Source organism: Heloderma suspectum, chromosome 12 (assembly GCF_057233095.1).
Source record: "Heloderma suspectum isolate Gila_16-S chromosome 12, 16-S_ref, whole genome shotgun sequence".
Lineage (NCBI taxonomy): Eukaryota > Metazoa > Chordata > Lepidosauria > Squamata > Helodermatidae > Heloderma > Heloderma suspectum.
This window is the reverse complement of record NC_139469.1, coordinates 4,625,453-4,646,160: the sequence shown is the minus strand read 5'-3', so window position 1 is coordinate 4,646,160 and position 20,708 is coordinate 4,625,453. Positions and strand designations below refer to the sequence as shown.

General features: G+C 47.5%; 1 protein-coding gene across 2 annotated transcripts in view; it reads right to left on the bottom strand.

Moving 5' to 3' along the window:
* Positions 1-10,193, bottom strand: part of SREBF1 (sterol regulatory element binding transcription factor 1) — a 45,862-nt gene extending 35,669 nt beyond the window's left edge. Inside the window, exons 1-2 of one of the 2 annotated variants that reach the window (XM_084818189.1) lie at positions 10,143-10,193; positions 7,240-7,611 (exon numbers count right to left, since the gene is read on the bottom strand). In XM_084818189.1, the coding sequence (XP_084674315.1) occupies positions 7,240-7,345 (106 nt within the window). In that variant the 5' untranslated portion in view covers positions 7,346-7,611; positions 10,143-10,193. Of the gene's footprint in view, positions 1-7,239; positions 7,756-10,142 lie in introns of those variants that run through there. The other variant, XM_084818188.1, reaches the window with a different exon arrangement.
* Positions 10,194-20,708: the final 10,515 nt, after the last annotated feature.

The following is a 20,708-nucleotide window of genomic DNA, read 5'->3' as shown; positions in this document are numbered from 1 at the left end:
ATGGGTAACCTTTTTTTAGTGCTCCCTAACATCAAAAACAAAAATAAATCCCTTCCCGCAAGAAGAAATCCAGCACAAGATGAGGCTGAGCTGGGATCTCTCACCAATGTGCTGATTTTCTACAGGCAGGGAACTTTAAAAAAATGGAGGGTATCATTCGAAAACATTCCCACCTGCAGTTCAAGTGGGATACTGGGATAGGACTCTACCACCTCATTCTGCTTGATCTGTACACCAAGCTTACTTGATTAGCATCAAATACACACACGCACGCCCCCCGCAAACAACCAGCAAGTGACTGGTGCACTGCACGTGGCTTGACTACTTCTCACTACATCCCATCCCATCCAAAGTTGCTTGTCGATACAGATTTAAAAGCAGCCTTTGCAACTCTGCAATGCAAATTAAGCAGGAACAAAATACAGAAATATAGAGAAGAGATAAGCAAATATTGACCTACCTTGCAAGGCCGTTGGAAGGAGAGAATGCACGTGAAGCTTTTGAAAACTCTCAAATGCGATATAAATGCTTCGAACAATAAACAGACCAAAACTTTCTCCAAGTCAGGGTTGGGCTGAGGAAGGATCCTTGTATGCGGACGGATTATGGCAGCCTTCCCCAACCAGGCGCCCTCCAGATGTGTTGGACTACAACTCCCATAAGCATGGCCAACGGACCTGGATTATGAGAAGTGTAGTCCAAAACAGCCGGAGGGAGCCAGGCTGCCTATGCCAGCATCAGACATTTGCTCTGAAAGCATCGCTCCAGACGGCAGCCAGCTCAGAGACCTCAGGAGCATAGCGCATTCGGGGGAGTTATAAGCACGCACAGAACGCACGGGCACCCGAACCCCTTAGACTGTGCAGAAATGGCACAGAGCTGTCGATGACCTTGGCTTGGAAGCCTGCAGCCCCGAAAGAGTCAGGGCCAAGCCAGGATTGTGGGCCACCCTGGCCAAACCCAGGATGCTCCAGGATCGCTGGGAGCGCCAGACACTTGAAGTGGGGCAGAACACAGATGGCAGGTATACCTGCCTTGTCTGGAGGGTTCTTACTGCCTGCCAGTCACAAGAGCTGATGCTGCACCATCCCGTTCCATGGGCTCCTGTTTACCAGGGACTGGCCTTATTTTCTGGTACCCATCCCTGGACACCCTATTATTATTATTATTATTATTTAGTTAAAGTATCTATAAATTGCCTTTCTGCCCACCAGAGTCCCCCAAAGCAATGAACAATTTACTATAATAAAATCATGACAGAATAAAAGCAGAAGATACTACTTCTACTATTTATTATTATTGTTATTAATTATTATTATAATTATTATAATTATTAAAATTTCTTAAATGCCTTTCTGCAAAAATGTACAGTTTTATAACAGGGATTAATGCATATGAAAATTTAAAACAACTTAGAACAGCTGAAACCAGTGCACAATAAAACACCAAACAAAACATTATTTAAAATGAGGCAGAACAATATTAGAGTCGAAATAAGGCCCAGCAAAATGGGGTGGGGGGAGTTTACTGCCCATCTAGAACTTGAAGGGAGGGAGCCAACCTGACCTCCCTCAGTAAGGTTGGGGTGCTGCTACTGAAAAGGCCGTGTCTCAAGTACCCACCAAGCTAGCCTTTCCTGCTGGTGGGACAAATGACATGTTCTCTGATGAAGATCGCAGACAATGATGATGCTCATATTTTGCTTGGGGGTGGGGTGGATGTCGGGTCTCTAGAAGTTGTCTCGGGGGCGGGGGAGGTTATTTTGACTCTAGTGCATATGCATGTCATTTTTTTTAATGTATTACTTTTTTAGCCTGCTTTTCTTCCAAGGAGCAAAGGATGGCCTACACGAGCCTTCCCCAATACAGCGCCCTCCAGATGGGTTGGACTACAGCTCCCCTCATTCTCAGCTACCATGGCCACTAGACAGTGCTGATGGGAATTGTAGTCCAATAGCGACTGGATGCCCCCAGGTTCCTCAGCCCTGCCCTAGCCATTAAATATTGCTCAATGGGTTTTCATTCGTTGTTGTCACTGCTCATTTCTTTTATTGTTGTGTTTTTAATTGCGTTTCTGACTTGTTTTTAGGTAACATTTTAATTATGGTTTTGTTTTTAATCTGGATGCCGTCGCTAGCTGCCTTCAGCGCCATTTTTGGGCGGAAAGGCGGGACGGGACTAAAATAAACAAACAAACATCGCTGGCTCTGCACATAGGCAAGAAGGCAGCTTCTCTCCAACACGGTTCCCTGGCTGCACTGATCTCCCCCACCAGCTCTGGGGACACAGGGATGAGGAAGGACTTGGCCAGACAGACAGCAGCTCCCAGGACCCTGCACCCACCCCCTCCTTGCAGGGCTGGCGCCAGGTGTGACAGGCCCAGGCACACTGGCAAGAATGGCATCGGGGCCGGGGGGGCAGCTCCTCTACAAGCACCTGTCAAACACCGCTGGTTATTTGGGGGCCCGGTTTCTTTCTTGCTTTTCCAAATGGTAAAAGTGGAGCCAAGACCCCCAGCAGCCCCGTGCCGTCCACCACCACAGAGAGGCTTGCCAGGGGGAGGCGGGGGGGCCGCCAGCTTCTCACCTGGGCGGCCGCTTACTCATGAAGGCGGGGGGGGGGGGGAGAGGACAGCAATTTGCATGATAGGTGCATATGCTGATTTATATGAAACTATGCAAATTTGCAAGCCATCACTATAACTTAAACAGAAATACAACACATCCCACCACAGTGGAGAAGACCCAAGTGCCTGCAGCTGTCTGCTGCCTAGGTGCTCACGGGTAGTGGGTAGCCTCAAGGCCCCTGTCTGCCCATCTTAGGATTCCTTATCTTAAGCTGGACTTGGACTGCACAGCCCTTCAAACAGAGCAGGGGGGAGGAAACTCAGGCCTGGGGTCCCAATCCCTCAGGATGCCCCAGGTGGCCCAAACCCTTTCCCCAATTCCTCCCCCTTTCCCTGAGCACACAATGTCTGGAAGTTTCCCAGCTTTTGTGCAGGTTTCCCCCATTCTAAAAGGCTGAAATGCTTCTCCCAAGGCTTAATTGCAAGGCTTTAAGCGACAGTATGCTGGCATTTGGGGCTCGCTCTTTCTCTCCGTGGCCCCACCCACCACTGGCATGCAGCCCCCAAAATGGAATTCAGCCCTCAGGCTGAAAGTGATTCGACACCCCTGAAGTAAAGGATGCCTTCAAATGGAGGACTGTCCCGTGCAAAGCAGGACACACAGCCACCAGGCCTCTCATCCCTACCTCTCCAGACCTACATCCCAAATACTCTACCACCCAACCCTCGCTTGACTTGCGACCAGCACGTAGGTGCTGGCAATGCTCAGTTTGGGAGGTTTTGGACAGAGAACAAAGTTCTTCCTTTTTTTACAAAAGTATCAGGGCTCTTTACCACAGCAAGGGACCTTTAAGGATGTCAACACCGTTTATGGAGTGACTGCCAATAGGATGCAGACACAATCTACATTTCTTGGTTTCAAATGAAAAGACGTATATAAATACTGATGATGATGACAACGAAGATGGTAAATAATCTAAGCGTCCTGATGGCCCAGACCAAAGCTTCATCCAGAATTGCATCCTGTGTCTCACAACCAGACGCCTCCAAGAAGCCAACACAGGAGGGTTTGAAGTTGGGATGGACAAATCGACCCGTTGTGATTTTGCTCAGTTTCTCATTTTTTTCATCCTTAAGTTCACTTTCTCCTATTTCCCCATCAGTTTGCGGTTTTATACATTTACATTTTCATGCTTATTTCTCCCAATAACTGCATTTTTGTACAAAATTTTTTGCAAGCAATTTTAATCCTGGATAAAAAGCCTTTCTGAACATGACCTTCACTAGCATATGTGTTTTAGTGCTGACTTGGAATGATGGGAGTTGCAGTCCAACTAGGAATGTGCAACGTTGGGAATTCCATTCTGTTTAAGCCCAATGGGATTCTGCAGTGTTTCTGTTCTGGTAAGCAACATCAGACTGTAGCGGCCAATTCCAGAAATGCTTTGCACATTTTTTTTCAGGTCCTGTGATTTGCACAAATGGCAATTTGTGCAAACTGGATTGGGGGACAGCTCTTGAAATTTGTGCAAATAGGGTGATAATTTTTAAAAATATTTCTTTATCAGTGATCTAATAAAGGATGAAATTAACAAGTTATTTGACAAGTAGGAAATAGGGCTCTGCTGAACTAAAGGAAGTAGTGTGGGGAGAAGATGAAACTGACAAGGATATTTACAAGAGGGGAATATGCGTTTGCGGGGCTACATAGCGGACAGACAGATTTGTGATCATGTGCACTTACACAGACCACTGATAAAAAAATATTAAAAGAAATATGACCCCATTTGCATAAATTTAAAGACCCAGGGAAAAAAGATCCACTTTGTGCAAATTGCCTCCATTTAAAAAAAAACAGAATCCATGTATTGGACTGACTTGCTACAGATCGAGTTGACGCCAGTGGGGGAAAACAGAAGGAAATCTACAAGGATGAAACCAGAAAAATCCATTGAGTTTTCGCTCCTCATATATCCCTAAATCCAACACTTCTGGAGGGTGCCACCTTCGGGAACCCTGCTCTGTCTACTTTCTCCACACCTTCGATCATTTCATCAACCACAAGTATGCCCCTCCCATTAATCAGTTTGTAAAGAAACCATAACGTCAGATCACATCCTTGGGTTTTGTCCTGTGGGCACATCCTATCCCACATTACAAGGCAGTAAACAGCACCCTTTTTAACAACTGTGGCACAAGTCCAGAGAATCAGAAAGTGCCTCATTAAGCCTTTGGTGAACTAGAGTGGTTGTGCCTCTTAGCTACTCATAAGACAGATATTGTTTCGTCATCCTCAGGACCTGTTACAACAGTCTTGTGCAGTAGACTTGCATTGTTATCTCCAAGGCACAAACTAGCAGTCAAGAAAGAGAGGGCAGCGGCTTACTTGAGCCGACCGAATGAGTTCATGGATGAAGCGAGATTTGAACCCGGGGCTTACCAGCCCCTTCTGCTGCTGTAAGACAAATGGTGGCATTTGATACGACAAGGCGCAAAGGGGTCTGTGGAGCTGGCAAGGGGCACTGAGGTGGGGTGGGTGGGGCAGGGACTGAGACGACACTACATGGGAAGCATGTGGGAACAAGCCCTCTAACCCCAGGAGGCAAAGCTCGGCTCCCACACAGAAAGAGACAAGCCCAAATCCCTGGGGATATTGCAACCAGCAGCACTCCACTGGCGCCGAGTTTACTCGCTTTTTGGTGCCAGGGAGGACAGCTTCATTCTCCCGATATTTTAATGGATGATTTTCATATGCCTGCCTCTTATTGCTTTAACGCTACTTTTTAGAAAGAGGCAAATGGTGATGTTTACTGTTGTCTCTCTTTTTGCGGGCGGCGGCGTGTCTCTGTTGATACCTTTTGGCTTTTGGTATTTTTAGCGCTTTAACAGTTTCAGCTGCATTATGAAATGTATAGCTAGCTGCCTCGGAAACTCTCACTGCAAAGCGGGGTATAAGTCTCTGGGAAAAAATAAGTAACCATGCTGGATAAAGATGAAGACAAGACTCCTCTGCCTCTTAGAATTGTGTAGAAAACGGAGCTTGGGAGGTGCAGCTAGGCGCGGAGGGCATGGAAAACAGCACTGTCCGAAATTCGGATCTACAAAAAGGTACAGGAGCCTGCTCCCCATTTTCATCTGGACATCCTAAAGTAACGAAGATGGCCGCATTCTTTTTAAAAATGCACTTGTGTGCAATGTCCCCATACCTTACTGGAGGGGTAGATAACCCTGGGCCCTCCAAATGTTTTGGACTACAACTCCCACCAGCCAGTGATGGGAGTTGTAGCGTAAAACATCTGGAAGGCACTTGGTTGGCTCCACTGTGGCCAAACCTACATACATGTAGCTGAAATAGGTAGCCCATGTTCCTCATTTCCCTGCCATTCCTCTGTCATCTCCCCCATGTCGAAATTTAGACTGTAAGCCCCTTGGGTCTGGGACTCGTCTGCCTGCACTCTGTAAAGTCCATGCACACTGGTTGCACAATAATAACCATCATCATGATCAGTCTGTGCACCTCCCACAGTAGGTGTGCGTTGCACTGAACCCCGCAGTTGTGTCTGGCCACGGTTTCACGATTCACGGCCAGCACATCTGAGTGCCGGAAAGGATCAGGAGCCCAGCCCCAGCAGCAACAGTGCCACCATGCAGGCCTGCTTGGCTTTGCGTAAGGCGCCGAACTCCCTTCTGCAAGAGCAAATGACCGACAGTAACCCGAACTCAGTGACGTCAGCCCCCCCCCACCTGCGCACGCACACACAAGCATGGGGGAGAGGTGGGCTGGGCACTGTGAACAGAAGCAGCAGCTGGCTCTTTGCCAGAGGTATGGGAAACTGCTGGATTTCACTATCCTATGTCCGTAATAACTGGCTCGTTTTAGCAGCCATTCCAAAACTCTTCATTCTCTACCCCCACCCCACCTGCCTCCCTAAATAAAAACACACTGCATGTTCCAAAGTGTTTTTGATTGGGGCCTAGGGATGGGGGACACATGGCTAATGAAGGCACGGGGAAGTGGGAGGAAAAAACATCCCTGATCCACTTAAGGGATCCAGTCACCCCTCACAAGTAGAAACAGATTCCTTGACAGCAGCAAGACACACATGGACACACAGCGAAAGAGAGCGAGCAAGAGACAGCATTCCCACAACTTAGCTCTCTCTCTTCCCAAGCGTATACTTTTGTCATCCTTGATGCTTTTAAAAACTGATTGCAAAACCCTTTTCTCCATGGATGCATATATTTACCATCTATCTCTTCTCCACATGCACAGGAAGGCCTTAGCCCCAAGCATGCTTTAATCTGGAAGCACGTCCCACTGAAATTACCGGGGTGGTGGGTGAGAGAGAGGCTGTTGGCCGTGCACACGTGTGCATAAGGATCTCAGCGGAAAGAGAGACAAGGCACTTTTGGAAATAGAAAGCACACAAGGACACACACACATGCTTCCTTCATCCTTTGCATCGAGACTTTGGAGAACCTTCAGCCAAAGCACCCCCGGGACAATAACCCCATGCCGGGGCGGGGGGTGCACTCTAATAAACTCCCCAGCACCACCATGATGCAAAAGGTTTCTTTCTTTACAAGTATAAACTAGCGAATGGGGACCCTCCTCTCCAGCCACACCACGAGAAAGAGCCCCACTGCCCACTCCCTGGCATCCCAAGTACGCACCGTCAATGTCGCTCAGGAGCGCCGTGTCAATTTCACTGGATTCATGGAGTGTCAGCGACAGGTCCAGGCTGTCAAAGGAAGCCTCTTCAAAGGGAAGGTTGCTCATCTTGGCCAGTCCACCACGCCTCACCGGCACCCCTCTGCTACAAAACCCCCCACAAAGAGGGGGTGGGTAAAAATTGCGGGGGGGGGGGGTTGAAAAGAAGCAAGATCTGTAGGAACCCTGATGACACTTTGGGCCGGGGACTGTGGGAATCTCCTGTCCTAGCCTGCCAGCGAGGCCACACGAAGCAAATCCATCCACGCTCCGGCAGGACGTTTATGGGCTGGTGGCTCCTAGCTGGGTGCCGGCTACCGCTCCCATGGCTGGATCTACAAGGCAGAGGCAGAGGAAGGAGAGTTGTTCAGTTGTGAACTGGAGCTCAGACCTGCTACTGGAGAGGATGTGGGTGGAGCCCCCGCATTGGGCCCCTCCCCCAGGCTCTTTTGATTGGCGGCTCCCTGCCTTCAAGGGGAAATAAGCCAGATGGCATTTTTCCTGCTCTTCAGCTGGGGGGGGGGGATGCACAGGAGCACAACAAGATCAGAAAGCTGGCATGGCAGCTGAGGGCCCTTCCCTGATGGCATTTACTCAGAAAGTCAGTCCTGCCACCTTTTACTCCTGAGTAAATGCATACAGGATCGTAGATTTGATTTTGGAAAAGGATAAGGAAGGCAAACACCTTAAAAAAAAAAAAACTACCTCAAAACACAGCATGGTCTTGAAGCAGCAATATGACAGGAAGAAAAGAACATTCCACAGGTGAAATCTTCCCCTCTTGCAGGGAAAAGTTGCATCTGTTGAATTTCTATCTGCCATGCAGCAGATAGGCACAGAGGGGAATCTAAAGTTAGCCGGGGGATACGAGGATGGTCTTTTCAGGAGGACCCAGGAGCCTTAAGAGCCTAAGGATTTGCAATTAGAAAATTGGGGCGTCTATTGCCGTCATCTTATTTTTGCAAAGACTGTTGACATCAGTAGATTAATTGCAGCATAACTGACACTTTATTTTTAAAACAATCGTGGGGGTGAGTGTGGAAAGGAGAGCAGCTTGTTCAGTGAGCTGGCCATTTTTCTCATTTTGTGACAACCATTTAATGTATTTGGATACCGCCCTTTATAAAATCATGTCCCAGAGCAGTTTACAGCACACTTCTAAAACATACCAGTAACAATTCCAGCAAACACCACAATAAAATTATACAATAACAATTAAAAAAAAGCGAAGTGCCAAATTTCTAGCAAATCAAGTGTTTAAAATAAAACCTTTCGATGCCAGTTTTATTTCTTGCAATCACCCTATATGGTTGTCAGAGAGAACTTGCACATGACTGCCCTGGTTTCAGTTGCAATGGGGGAAGGAATCTGGATTTAACGATCTGGATTATTCTAAAGCTGCCATCTTCCCATCTAGAAAACAGAACAACCTTGTCGAGTTGCAATAAAAAAGGGAAAAAAAATCTGGTGCTTCCTTTTTGTCTCCTCCTCTTTAACCTGTGGATGGCTGCTACAGCAAGAAAAAACTAACAAATTAAGAAGAGACCCACTGGCAACCTTTCATGCAAATAAGACGCTGTTCCCCTTCCTAAATCCATAAGAAATGTTTCAAAACAAAAACCTGGGGCCTTTGCTCCCTTTTCAATGGAGACCCATTGGTCCAATAAAGCCACCAGCCCCATCATCTGCATGGTTGCCAAACTCACGGATAATTAATTTGTGTCTGTCTGTGCTTCACCCTTGTTATTTCATCATCGTGGTAGGTAAATAAAACAAAGAAGTAAACTGCGCCTGAAGGGAAACTCAAGCAAACAAATGAAGAGAAAACTAACTGATGGAACTCACTGCCACAGGATGTGATCACGGCCAACAGCTTAGATGGCTTTAAAGGGGGACGAGTTGCAGGGCGCAACGCTCCTAGTCAGGGTTCCAGCCAGGCACTCCCTATTCCCGGAAATTCCATTCCAGACACCTCCAATAGTCTACCGCCTTCCCCTATGTATACCAGATTGACTGCTGAGATCTTATGAGGAGGCCTGGTTGACTGTCCCACAACCAACAGGGTGTCATCAGGAATGGCATGTAAGCAAGACGCTCTCCTAGGTGTGGTTCAGAGCTTCAAACGTCTCCTGAAAACGCATTTGCTCACTCAGACTTTCCCTGACCTGTAATCAACCGTGATCTGTTTTACTGCTTTTGTAGAACTATTTTAAAGGGATGTATTGTTTCATATTTAAGTGGTATAGAAGCAGCTTCGATAAAAATAAATAACATGCCTTGTCCACTGACTATGCTCAGTCCTCGGGTTAGTTGGGGATCTATCCCCCACTTAGGATATTCTTTTCTAAATACTTTTTGCACTTCTGCAAGCCACGTGTGGCGCGGCTTTGGCTACACGAGGGTCCATACTCGGAGAACAAAAATGAGTTCGCGGTTAGCATATAGGATGAGTCAAATGCATGGACAAGGAGGGAGAGGCTATTATTCATGATGCCTAACGGAGCCTAAATATTCAGAGGCAGTCTACCTCTAAATAGCAATAGCTGGGAACAAACAGCAGCAGAAAACCGCTTCTCTTCATGCCCTGAATTTGGCCTAGTTCTTTCTGAGGCAGCCAACTTGTATGCAGGTGAGGACCGAATGCTGCTCCATACTAAAAAATGATATCCCTGCACTTAGAAAATTAGCGTGTCAGGAAGAGCTTTCCCTCTGACATGATACCTTTCTATATGCAGGGATATATATATATATATATATATATTCTCCCCAGGTGGAAGCATTCAGTCATCTTAGCATCTTTTCCCCCTTTTGCCCAGGCCTTTTCTTTCTTTCCTTTTGTCAAAGCCACCTACATCCACCTTACTACCTTGCAGGGCCGTTTTGTGACCTGCCCCAGGGCGGCCCCTCTCGAGCGACAGAGCGCGCAGGCTCAGGAAAGAAGCAGAGAAAGGGTTAATCCTTGCCCGGCTTGCCTGGGCGGGGCCGTGGCTCCGGACAGCCAATCAGCTGTGGCCAAAAGCAGGGATGCCCCCGCGGGAAGCTTGGTTGAGCAGCGGGGAAACACCGCCCGTAGTGCCAGCCGGCGCAGCCAATGGGAGCGCGGCTCCGCAGTGGAGTGATTTTGCGTCACGGCTCGGGCTCTAGGATTACATCATGGGGGCGGGGATCTCCCTGCTCCACGTGGGAGGAAGGCGGGAGCCGGCTGCTGAGTCAGGGCCGCCTTTGGGGCGGAGTCACGAGTTAAAGGGGCCGCGCAGGGTTGGACGTGGGGGGCGACGACCGAAGCCTTGCATTGATGGGGGGGGGGGTCGTATTTCTTCTAGTTGTAAAATTTCAACAGAAAGGGAAGAAAGAAAGAAAAAGTTGTGGCTACATAGATAGGAATATATCAGCTTCAATGCATTCATATGTGTACGCACACACACATGTACACAGTGCTTTTTCCCTGGGAAAAAATGTACCAGAACAGAAATGTACCACTTCCTCGAGAGTAGATGGCGATTAAATTGTAATAAAGAGCATTAAATAGTGGCAAACCACTATATATACACACAGACACACACACACAGGAAAAGGTGCCGGAACTCAGTACCGGGGAGGTCCAGCAGAAAAAAGCGCTGTATATGTAGGTGTGTGTGCATTAAGACTAAAAACAGAGTATTAAAAATACTTTAAACGTTTCCGCTTCCGCCCTCATTAGCAGCTGTGGTGTCAAATGGATATCAGGAGTGGCAGTTTGGAATGCCTGTACGTGGAAGTTCCTTAGAAGAAAAAACAGTGGTTTTATGCTTACGAATTGGCCTCCAGATTAAGGCATTAGGAGTTCTCAGACTAGAGATCCAGACTTGGAGGAGGAGGTGCAGGGAATGCTGATCAAATCTGCACATGACACGAAATTGGGCGGGATAGCTAATACTCTGGAAGACAGAAACAAAATTCAGAGTGATCTGGATAGGCTGGAGCGCTGGGCAGAAAACAACAGAATGACATTTAATAGGGATGAATGCCAAGTTCTGCACCTAGGAAAAAGAAACCAAATGCACAGTTACAAGATGGGGGATACGTGGCTCAACAACACGACAAGCGAGAAGGATCTTGGAATTGTTGTCGATCACAAGCTGAATATGAGCCAACCATGTGATGTGGCTGCAAAAAAGGCAAATGCTATTTTGGGCTGCATTAATAGAAGCACCCCCTTCATGGATCACTGCCTTGTTGTGGCGAAGGGGCTAGCGTAACTCAGTGAAGACATATGCTATGCCGTGCAGGGCCACCCAAGACGGAGAGGTCATGGTGGAGAGTTCTGACAAAATGTGGTCCACTGGAGAAGGACATGGCAACCCACTCCAGTATTCTTGCCAAGAAAACCCCATGGAACGTATCACAAGGCTAAAAGATATGACGCCGGAAGATGAGCCCCTCAGGTCCGAAGGTGTCCAATATGCTACTGGGGAAGAGCAGAGGGAATTTCCAAGTAGCGCCAGAAAGAGTGAAGCGGCTGGGCCAAAGACGAAAGGACACTCAGCTGTGGATGTGTCTGGTGGTGAAAAGAAAGTTCGATGCTGTAAATAACAATATTGTTTAGGAACCTGGAATGTCAGATCAATGAATCAAGGTAAGCTGGAGGTGGTCAGACATGAGATGGCAAGATTGAACATCGACATCTTGGGAATCAGTGAACTAAAATTGACAGGCATGGGCGAATTTAATTCAGGTGACCATCGTATCTACTACTGTGGGCAAGAATCCCTTAGAAGAAATGGAGTAGCACTCATGGTCAACAAAAGGGTGGGAAAAGCAGTACTGGGGTACAATCTTAAAAACGATAGAATGATCTCAGTACGAATCCAAGGCAAACCATTCAACATCACAGTAATTCACGTCTATGCCCCAACCACTGAGGCCGAAGAAGCTTTCAGGGATTAGACCTGATAGACAGAGTGCCTGAGGAACTATGGACGGAGGTCCGTAACATTGTTCAGGAGGCAGCAACTAAATCCATCCCAAAGAAAAAGAAATGCAAGAAAGCAAAGTGGCTGTCTGAGGAGGCTTTACAAGTCGCTGAGGAAAGAAGGGAAGCAAAAAGCAAGGGAGAAAGGGGAAGATATATCCAACTGAATGCAGATTTCCAGAGAATAGCAAGGAGAGACAAGAAGGCCTTCTTACATGAACAATGCAAAGAATGCGAGGAAAACAACAGAATGAGAAAGATTAGAGATCTCTTCAAGAAAATTGGAGATCTCAAGGGAACGTTTTGTGCAAAGACGGGCATGATAAAGGACAAAGAAGGCAGGGACCTAACAGAAGCAGATGAGATTAAGAAGAGGTGGCAAGAATACACAGAAGAACTATACAGGAAAGATCTTAATGCCCCTGATAGCCATGATAGTGCGGTCACTGAACTTGAGCCGGACATCCTAGAGAGTGAAGTCAAGTGGGACTTAGGAAGCATTACTAACAACAAAGCTAGCAGAGATGACAGTATTCCAGCTGAGCTATTTAAGATCCTAAAAGATGATGCTGTTAAAGTGCTGCACTCAATATGCCAACAAATTTGGAACACTCAGCGGTGGCCACAAGACTGGAAAAGGTCAGTTTACATTCCAATTCCAAAGAAGGGCAACGCCAAAGAGTGTTCAAACTACCGCACAATTGCGCTCATTTCACATGCCAGCAAGGTGATGCTCCAAATCCTACAAGCTAGGCTTCAGCAGTATGTAAACTGAGAACTACCGGAAGCACAAGCTGGGTTTTGAAGAGGCAGAGGAACTAGAGATCAAATCGCCAACGTTCGCTGGATCATGGAGTAAGCAAGAGAATCCCAGAAAAATGTCTATTTCTGCTTCATTGACTACGCTAAAGCCTTTGATTGTGTGGATCACAACAAACTCTGGCAAATTCTGAAAGAGATGGGAGTACCAGACCTCCTAACCTGTCTCCTGAGAAACCTGTATGAGGGTCAAGAAGCAACAGGAAGAACTGGACATGGAACAACCGATTGGTTCAAAATTGGGAAAGGAGTACGACAAGGCTGCATATTGTCGCCCTGCTTATTTAACTTATATGCAGAGTACATCATGAGAAACGCCGGGTTGGATGAATCACAGGTCGGAATTAAGATTGCCGGGAGAATTATCAACAACCTCAGATATGCAGACGATACCGCCCTAATGGCAGAAAGTGAAGAGGATCTAAAGAGCCTCTTGTTGAGGGCGAAAGTGCAGAGTGCAAAAGCTGGCTTGAAGCTCAACATTAAAAAAATGAAGATCATGGCATCTGGCCCCATCACTTCCTGGCATATAGAAGGGGAAGAAATGGAAGCAGTGACAGATTTTATTTTCTTGGGCTCCAAGATCACCGCAGACGGTGACTGTAGCCATGAAATTAAAAGACGCTTGCTCCTTGGGAGGAAAGCTATGGCAAACCTAGACAGCATAGTTAGAAGCAGAGACATCACCTTGCTGACAGAGGTCAAAGCTATGGTTTTCCCAATAGTATCATATGGCTGTGAGAGCTGGACTATAAGGAAGGCTGAGCGCCGAAGAATTGATGCTTTCGAACTGTGGTGCTGGAGAAGCCTCTTACGAGTCCCCTGGACTGCAAGTAGGTCAAATCAGTCCATCCTAAAGGAAATCAACCCTGAGTGCTCACTGGAAGGACAGATACTGAAGCTGAAGCTCAAATATTTTGGCCACCTAATGCGAAGGGAAAAGTCACTGGAAAAGACCCTGATGCTGGGAAAGATTGAAGGCAAAAGGAGAAGGGGACGGCAGAGGATGAGATGGCTAGATAGCATCATGGATGGAATGAATATGGACCTGAGCACACTCCGGGAGAGAGCGGAGGACAGGAAGGCCTGGTGTGCTGTGGTCCATGGGGTCACGAAGAGTCGGACATGACTGAACGACTGAACAACAACAAATAGAAGCACAGCTTCCAAATCCCGGGAAGTACTAGTTCCCCTCTACTCAGCACTGGTTAGGCCTCATCTGGAGTACTGTGTCCAGTTCTAGGCACCGTACTTTAAGAAGGATGCAGACAAACTGGAGAGGGTTCAGAGGAGAGCAACGAAGATGATCAGGGGACTGGAAACAAAGCCCTATGAGGAGAGACTGAAAGAACTGGGCATGTTGAGCCTTGAGAAGAGAAGACTGAGGGGAGAGCGGATAGCGCTCTTCAAGTACTCGAAAGGTTGTCCCAGGGTAGAAAGCCAGGATCTCTTCTGGATCATCCCAGAGTGCAGGACACGGAACAATGGGCTCAAGTTACCGGAAGCCAGATTCTGGCTGAACATCAGGAAAAGCTTCCTGACTGTCAGAGCAATACGACAATGGAACCAATTACCTGGGGAGGTGGTGGGCTCTCCCACAGTGGAGGCGTTCAAGACGAGGCTGGACAGCCATCTGTCAGGGATGCTCTGACTTGGATTCCTGCATTGATCAGGGGGTTGGACTCGATGGTCTTGTAGGCCCCTTCCAACCCTACTATTCTATGATTCAGACATTTTCCCTTTTGTCAAGCATGTTATTGTCTTTTGTTCTGTTGGAAGCAACTGTAAATCCGAGAGACTATGTGAAGGTGAGTTGAAATGCCTTGCAACAGGCTGCTCCAGTTTGTTGGTTAGAATCGCAGATTTGTGGTTACAGAATCTTGTTCTTAGGTCCGTTGTAGTTTTCCTTACATTGCATACAACATTCTCTCTTTTTTTTATATTCAATTAAATAAACCACATTATTAGAAGTGCCTGTTAACAATTGCCTAATGCAATTCGTTTTGTTAGAAACTGTGCTCTTGAAAGATGTGTGTGTGCGTGTATATATATATATATATATATATATAAAAAACTAGAGGTTTCTAAGAACTATACAAAAACTTCAACAAAAGCAGACCAAATCTCCATATAAATTCACAAGTGGTGACTTTATACTACCCACTCGAACACTGAAAGCGTTATAAGGTCTTCAGTCCACTGCATTGTAGGAGGTGAGCGTTTATCCTTCCAATGTTGTCATATCAGTCTTTTAGCTGTCAGAAGGGGTGGAGAAGCAGGTAGATAATTTAAAAGAGCATTGGAGGCTTAATTGGAGACAAGGTTAAACCCTCAGGGCCTTTTCTTTTCCTTTAAGAGACAAGCCCTAGGGGGAAATATGCAACAATGCCTCTGAACATGGGCAGAAGACTTTTCCTTCATACACATTTGGGATCTAGAGGGTGAGATTAACTATGCCAGCCTATGCATGTCTATTCAGAGGTAAGTGTCCTGTTGAGTTCAGTGGGGCTTACTCCTGGGAAAGTGGGCATAGGACTGCAGCCTATGGATGGATGCCAGCTTTTCTTTTGGGCCAGCAGCTCTCTGCCTCGACCGACGTGGCACCCCAGCAGGCCAGTCTTCCCCAACCTGGTGCCCTCGAGATGTTTTGGACTTCAACTCTCATCAGCCCCCATCGCCAGTGGTCAGGAATCCTGGGAGTTGTAGTCCAGACCATCTAGAGGGTGCCAAGTTGTAGAAGGCTGCAGCAGATGAAGATATTCTCCAGCCGCCTGCTAGGAAAAGCACCACCCATTTGCTCATAGCCCAGCTGTTAAAGGCACAGGAGCACCACCAGGAAAAATGTTGGCAACCTCCGCAGTGTCTGGGGCTCAGAGACAGGCTGAAGCACAAACAGAGAGCAAAGGTTACTGACTGCCAGAAAATCTTCTCCAGTGCCACAATTAAGAAGGGGAAGGCAACCTGGTGTCCTCCAGGTGTTTTGGACCACAGCTCCCGTAATCCCTTATCCTTTGCCATGCTGGGTGGGGCTGGGGCTGATGGGAGTTGGGAGTCCCAAACATCTGGAGAAAACCAGGTTGCCTCCCTTCTGCTGCTTCTAATATTAACCTCCCACAGGTCAGGGCCCCCACATGGGGGTGACGCCTTTGTTGTCAGGCCTCCTGTGCCTTTTACTAAAGACAGACATTCAACCGGTGCAGCTTTCTCCATCACAGAAATGCAGGGATGGAAAGAAAAGGCACAGTCACTGGATTTCTACCTCTCATGCAGCTGTTCAAAAAATGTTCTGTAGCATCATCAGAGAGGGAAAAGACCTAGTATGTGTAACTGAAATAGCTGCATATTCTTCCCCCGTTTACCCCGGCCTGCACCCATTTCATTCTCCCTCTTCTGTGGTCTCTAGATCAGCCTTCCCCAAGCTGCCCCCCAGATGTGTTGGACTACAACTCCCATCAGCCCCAGCCAGGCCATTGGGGATGATGCACATTGTAGTCCAACACACCTGAAAGGTGCCTGGCTGATCTAGATTGTAAGCCTCTTGGGGCAGGGGTCTGTCCTGACAGTCTTTGCAAACTGCTACGTACATGGAGGGCCCAATTATCACCACCTCATCTTCGCTCCGGCTGATTCATCTGTGTGGGAAATTTGCAGCGCCCAAGTTCTTTTCCAAAATTTTCTGCTCTGTCAGTGCCAGAGCCAGCTTTCCTCCCAAACAGAAGCCGGCACTGTGTTTTACTAGAATGTTGTGACAAACAAAGGCCGGGGCACATGATGTGCTGGAAGGAACAGCGGTAAACAAGCCCGTGAGGCAGCCATGCCAGCCACGGTGGGCCAGACAGCAGTCGCGCTGCCCGCATTCGGGGAGGGGGGGGGAGCTGCATCGTGGCTACGAGGAGGACACCGTGAGCAGATTTCATCTGCTTGACTTCAAACCAAAGGGGACCCTGGACCAAGGGCATTCATCTATCAAAATCTAATGAATATGCCCTGCCTGCCACATTTTGGGGACAGAAAGGGGGACCCACACTTGTGCCCTTACGCTTTCATTCCAAGGATAATTTCTTGAGCTACTGGCTGAAGATGGGACCAAAACAGGCCCTCGTCTTCACGCGCGCTTTGCGAGCTGTCCAGGGACATCTGGTTAACTGCTGTTGGAAATAGGATGCTGCATGTGGAAGAGCAGGGGTGGCAAATCACTGGCCCTCCAGATTTTAGACTACATCTCCCATCAGTCTTGGCCATGCTGGCTGACGCCAATGGGAAACACAGAATCATAGAACAGTAGGGCTGGAAGGGGTCTATAAGACCATCGAGTCCAACCCCCTGCTCAACGCAGGAATCCAAGTCAGAGCATCCCTGACATGTGGCTGTCTAGCCTCGTTTTGAATGCCTCCAGTGTGGGAGAGCCCACCGCCTCCCTAGGTAAGTGGCTCCATCATCGTATTGCTCTAACAGTCAGGATGTTTTTCTTGATGTTAAGCCGGAATCTGGCTTCCTGTCACTTGAGCCCAGTATTCCGTGTCCTGCACTCTGGGATGATGGAGAAGAGATCCTGGCCTTCCTCTCTGTGACAACCTTTCAAGTCCTTGAAGAGCGCTATCATATCTCCCCTCAGTCTTCTCTTCTCAAGGCTAAACATGCCCAGTTCTTTCAGTCTCTCCTCACAGGGCTTTGTTTCCAGTCCCCTGATCATCTTCGTTGCCCTCCTCTGAACCCTCTCTAGCTTGTCTGCATCCTTCTTAAAGTGCGGTGCCCAGAACTGGACACAGTACTCCAGATGAGGCCTAACCAGTGCTGAGTAGAGGGAACTAGCATGTCATGTGATTTGGAAGCTATACTTGTATTAATGAAGCCCCAAATAGTATTTGCCTTTTTTGCAGCCACATCACATGGTTGGCTCATATTCAGCTTGTGATCAACAATTCCAAGATCCTTCTCACTTGTAGTATTGTTGAGCCAAGTATCGCCCATCTTGTAACTGTGCATTTGGTTTCTTTTTCCTAGGTGCAGAACTTGGCATTTATCTCTGTTAAATGTCATTCTGTTGTTTTCAGCACAGCACTCCAGCCTGCCAAGATCACTTTGAATTTTGTTTCTGTCTTCCAGGGTATTAGCTATCCTGCCCAATTTTGTGTCATCTGCAGATCTGATAAGCATTCCCCGCACCGCCTCATCCAAGTAATTAATAAAAATGTTGAAGAGCACTGGGCCCAGGACTGAGCCCTGCAGTACCCCACTCATTACCTCTCCCCAGTTTGAGAAGATCCCATTGATAAGCACTCTCTGAGTCCAATTCTGTAGCCAACTGTTGATCCACCCGTTCTCCATGATTTCTCAAAGAGAATAGACAGTGGTTCTGAGAGTTCTTCTGCCAGCTCCTCTATTACTCTAGGATGCAGTTCATCTGGCCCTGGAGATCTGAACTCAAAGTAATTAGGTGTTCCTTGACCATATGCCTATCGATCTCAAGCTGTAATCCTGCCCCTTCAGGCTGTACTTTGCCAGGGGGGTCATCGGCCCTCTTCTAGGAGAAGACTGAGCCAAAGTAGGAATTGAGCATTTCTGCCTTTTCTTTGTCATCTGTTATCATTTTGCCATCCTTATTTCATAGATGAGCCATCATTTCTTTCCTCTGCCTTTTACTATGCACGTAGCTGAAGAAAGCCTTTTCGTTGCTTTTAGCCTCCCTCACTAACCTCAGCTCATTCTCAGCTTTAGCCTTCCTGATGCCACCCCTGCAATTCTGTGCTACCTACCTGTACTCTTCCATTGTTGCTTGGCCTTCTTTCCACTTCCTAAATGTGTCCTTTTTTGTTTTAGGTAATCTCTAAGCTTTTTGTGAAGCCACATTGGCTTCTTCTGTTGTCTTCCACCTTTTCTTCTTGTTGGAATTGTTTGTAATTGTGCACTGGAGTCCATGGGAGGGACTCCAACTCCAGTTGGGAGTTGGAGTCCATGAACATCTAGAGGACCACAGGTTTCACACCCCTGCAATAGACATTTGGTCTGGTGCAGCAGGGCTGCTCAGACATTGTGTGTGAATCCTGCAATGGCTCTGGGCTGGGAGTGGAAGTGGCTATGGACCCAACCCTGTAACTAAGCCTAAAGGCCAAGCTTAGATGAGGGATCAGATATCTCCTCTTTCTCTCTCTTGAAGCAATGGGCAGGAGGTTTGCACTATGCCTCTGTATACCAGTTGCTGGGGAACACAAGCAGGAGTATGCTATTGCACTCATGTTCTACCTATGGGCTTCCCATTAGGCCACTGCAGGAACAGAATACTGGACTAGGTGGGCCTTTGGTTTGACCCAGCAGGGCTCTTCTGATGTTCTAATTGGACTGGGATCTTGATGCTCAGGAAAGGGTTGTCTTAACTCCTGCCCACCTGCACTGCACAGCTTCTTAAAATGATAATCCCGCAGTCCTGACGCTGGAATTTTCTCCATAAAGGAACACTAAAATGTTCTCAAGCATCAATGTCCTTGTTCGGGGTGGGGGGGTGGGAGAATGGCTTTAATTAAAAGAAAACTCTAGCAAAGATGGGCGGGCCACTCTATTTTGTAGATGCAGCCTGCTTTGAGCAGGGGGTTGGAATAGATGACATCCCTGGCCCCTTCTAACTCTCTACTTGCATGAACATGAGAACATAAGAAGAGCCTTGCTGGATCAGACCAAAGGTCCATCTTGTTCAGCATTCTGTTCACACAGTGGCTGACCAGCTGCCCACGGAAAACCTACAAGCAGGACATGAGGACAACGGTATCCTCCTACCCATTATCCCCAGAAACTGGTGTATGTAGGCATACTCCCCCCGATACTGGAGGTAGCATACAGCCATCAGGACCAGTAGCCACCGATAGCCTTCTCCTCCAGGATGGAGGTTCTGTGGTTCTGTGAGACCTGATCCTGACTCTCCATCATTTTATCTACTTCGGCTTTAATAGGATTGCAATTGTTGCTTGCTTCCCTGGACTCTTTCATCACCTCCCTCATGTGACAGGGACAGTGGTGTAAACATAAGCATGGTTTGTGTGGCTTGTGGGATGATTAAACACACCCGTTCAGCCTGTCCATGCTCTGACAAAAACATCTTATTATGGATCTAATCCCCAAGCAGCAGCAGGAGCGCTCTTAGTACCACACACGTACCAAGGCGGGTACAAGCTAAGACATGAACGCATTCTAATCTCACAGACCTTTCTAGAGGCTATACTGAATATACTCCCCCATCCAGCTTCAGGCCTTGTAATTATACAGCTGACGCCGGACCAGCTTGCATCCAAGAAACATTGCAATATCGCAGCTTGGCTGCAAGAGAGGAGGTAGGAGTGTGTGGGAGGTTTTAACTGGGCATAACGAGACGCTTTATTGAGGCTGAAACATTTGGGTCCTTTCAGGTTAGAAAAAGATGGCTAAGGGGACGGAAGGCGACATGGCAGAGGTTTATAAAATCCTGCTTGGTGTGGAAAAAGAGAAGTTCTTTCTCCCTCTCTCCCACAATACTTAAAATCAGTCATCCAATGAAATGAAGGAAGTTCTGCCTTATTCTGCTTCAGATCATTGGCCCCATGTAGCTCAGTATTCCTGGTGTAATTCATGGAATTTTACGGTCGGTCCAGACGTCGTCTTCCAGTTCTAACCCTCCCATATCTTCCCACTGTT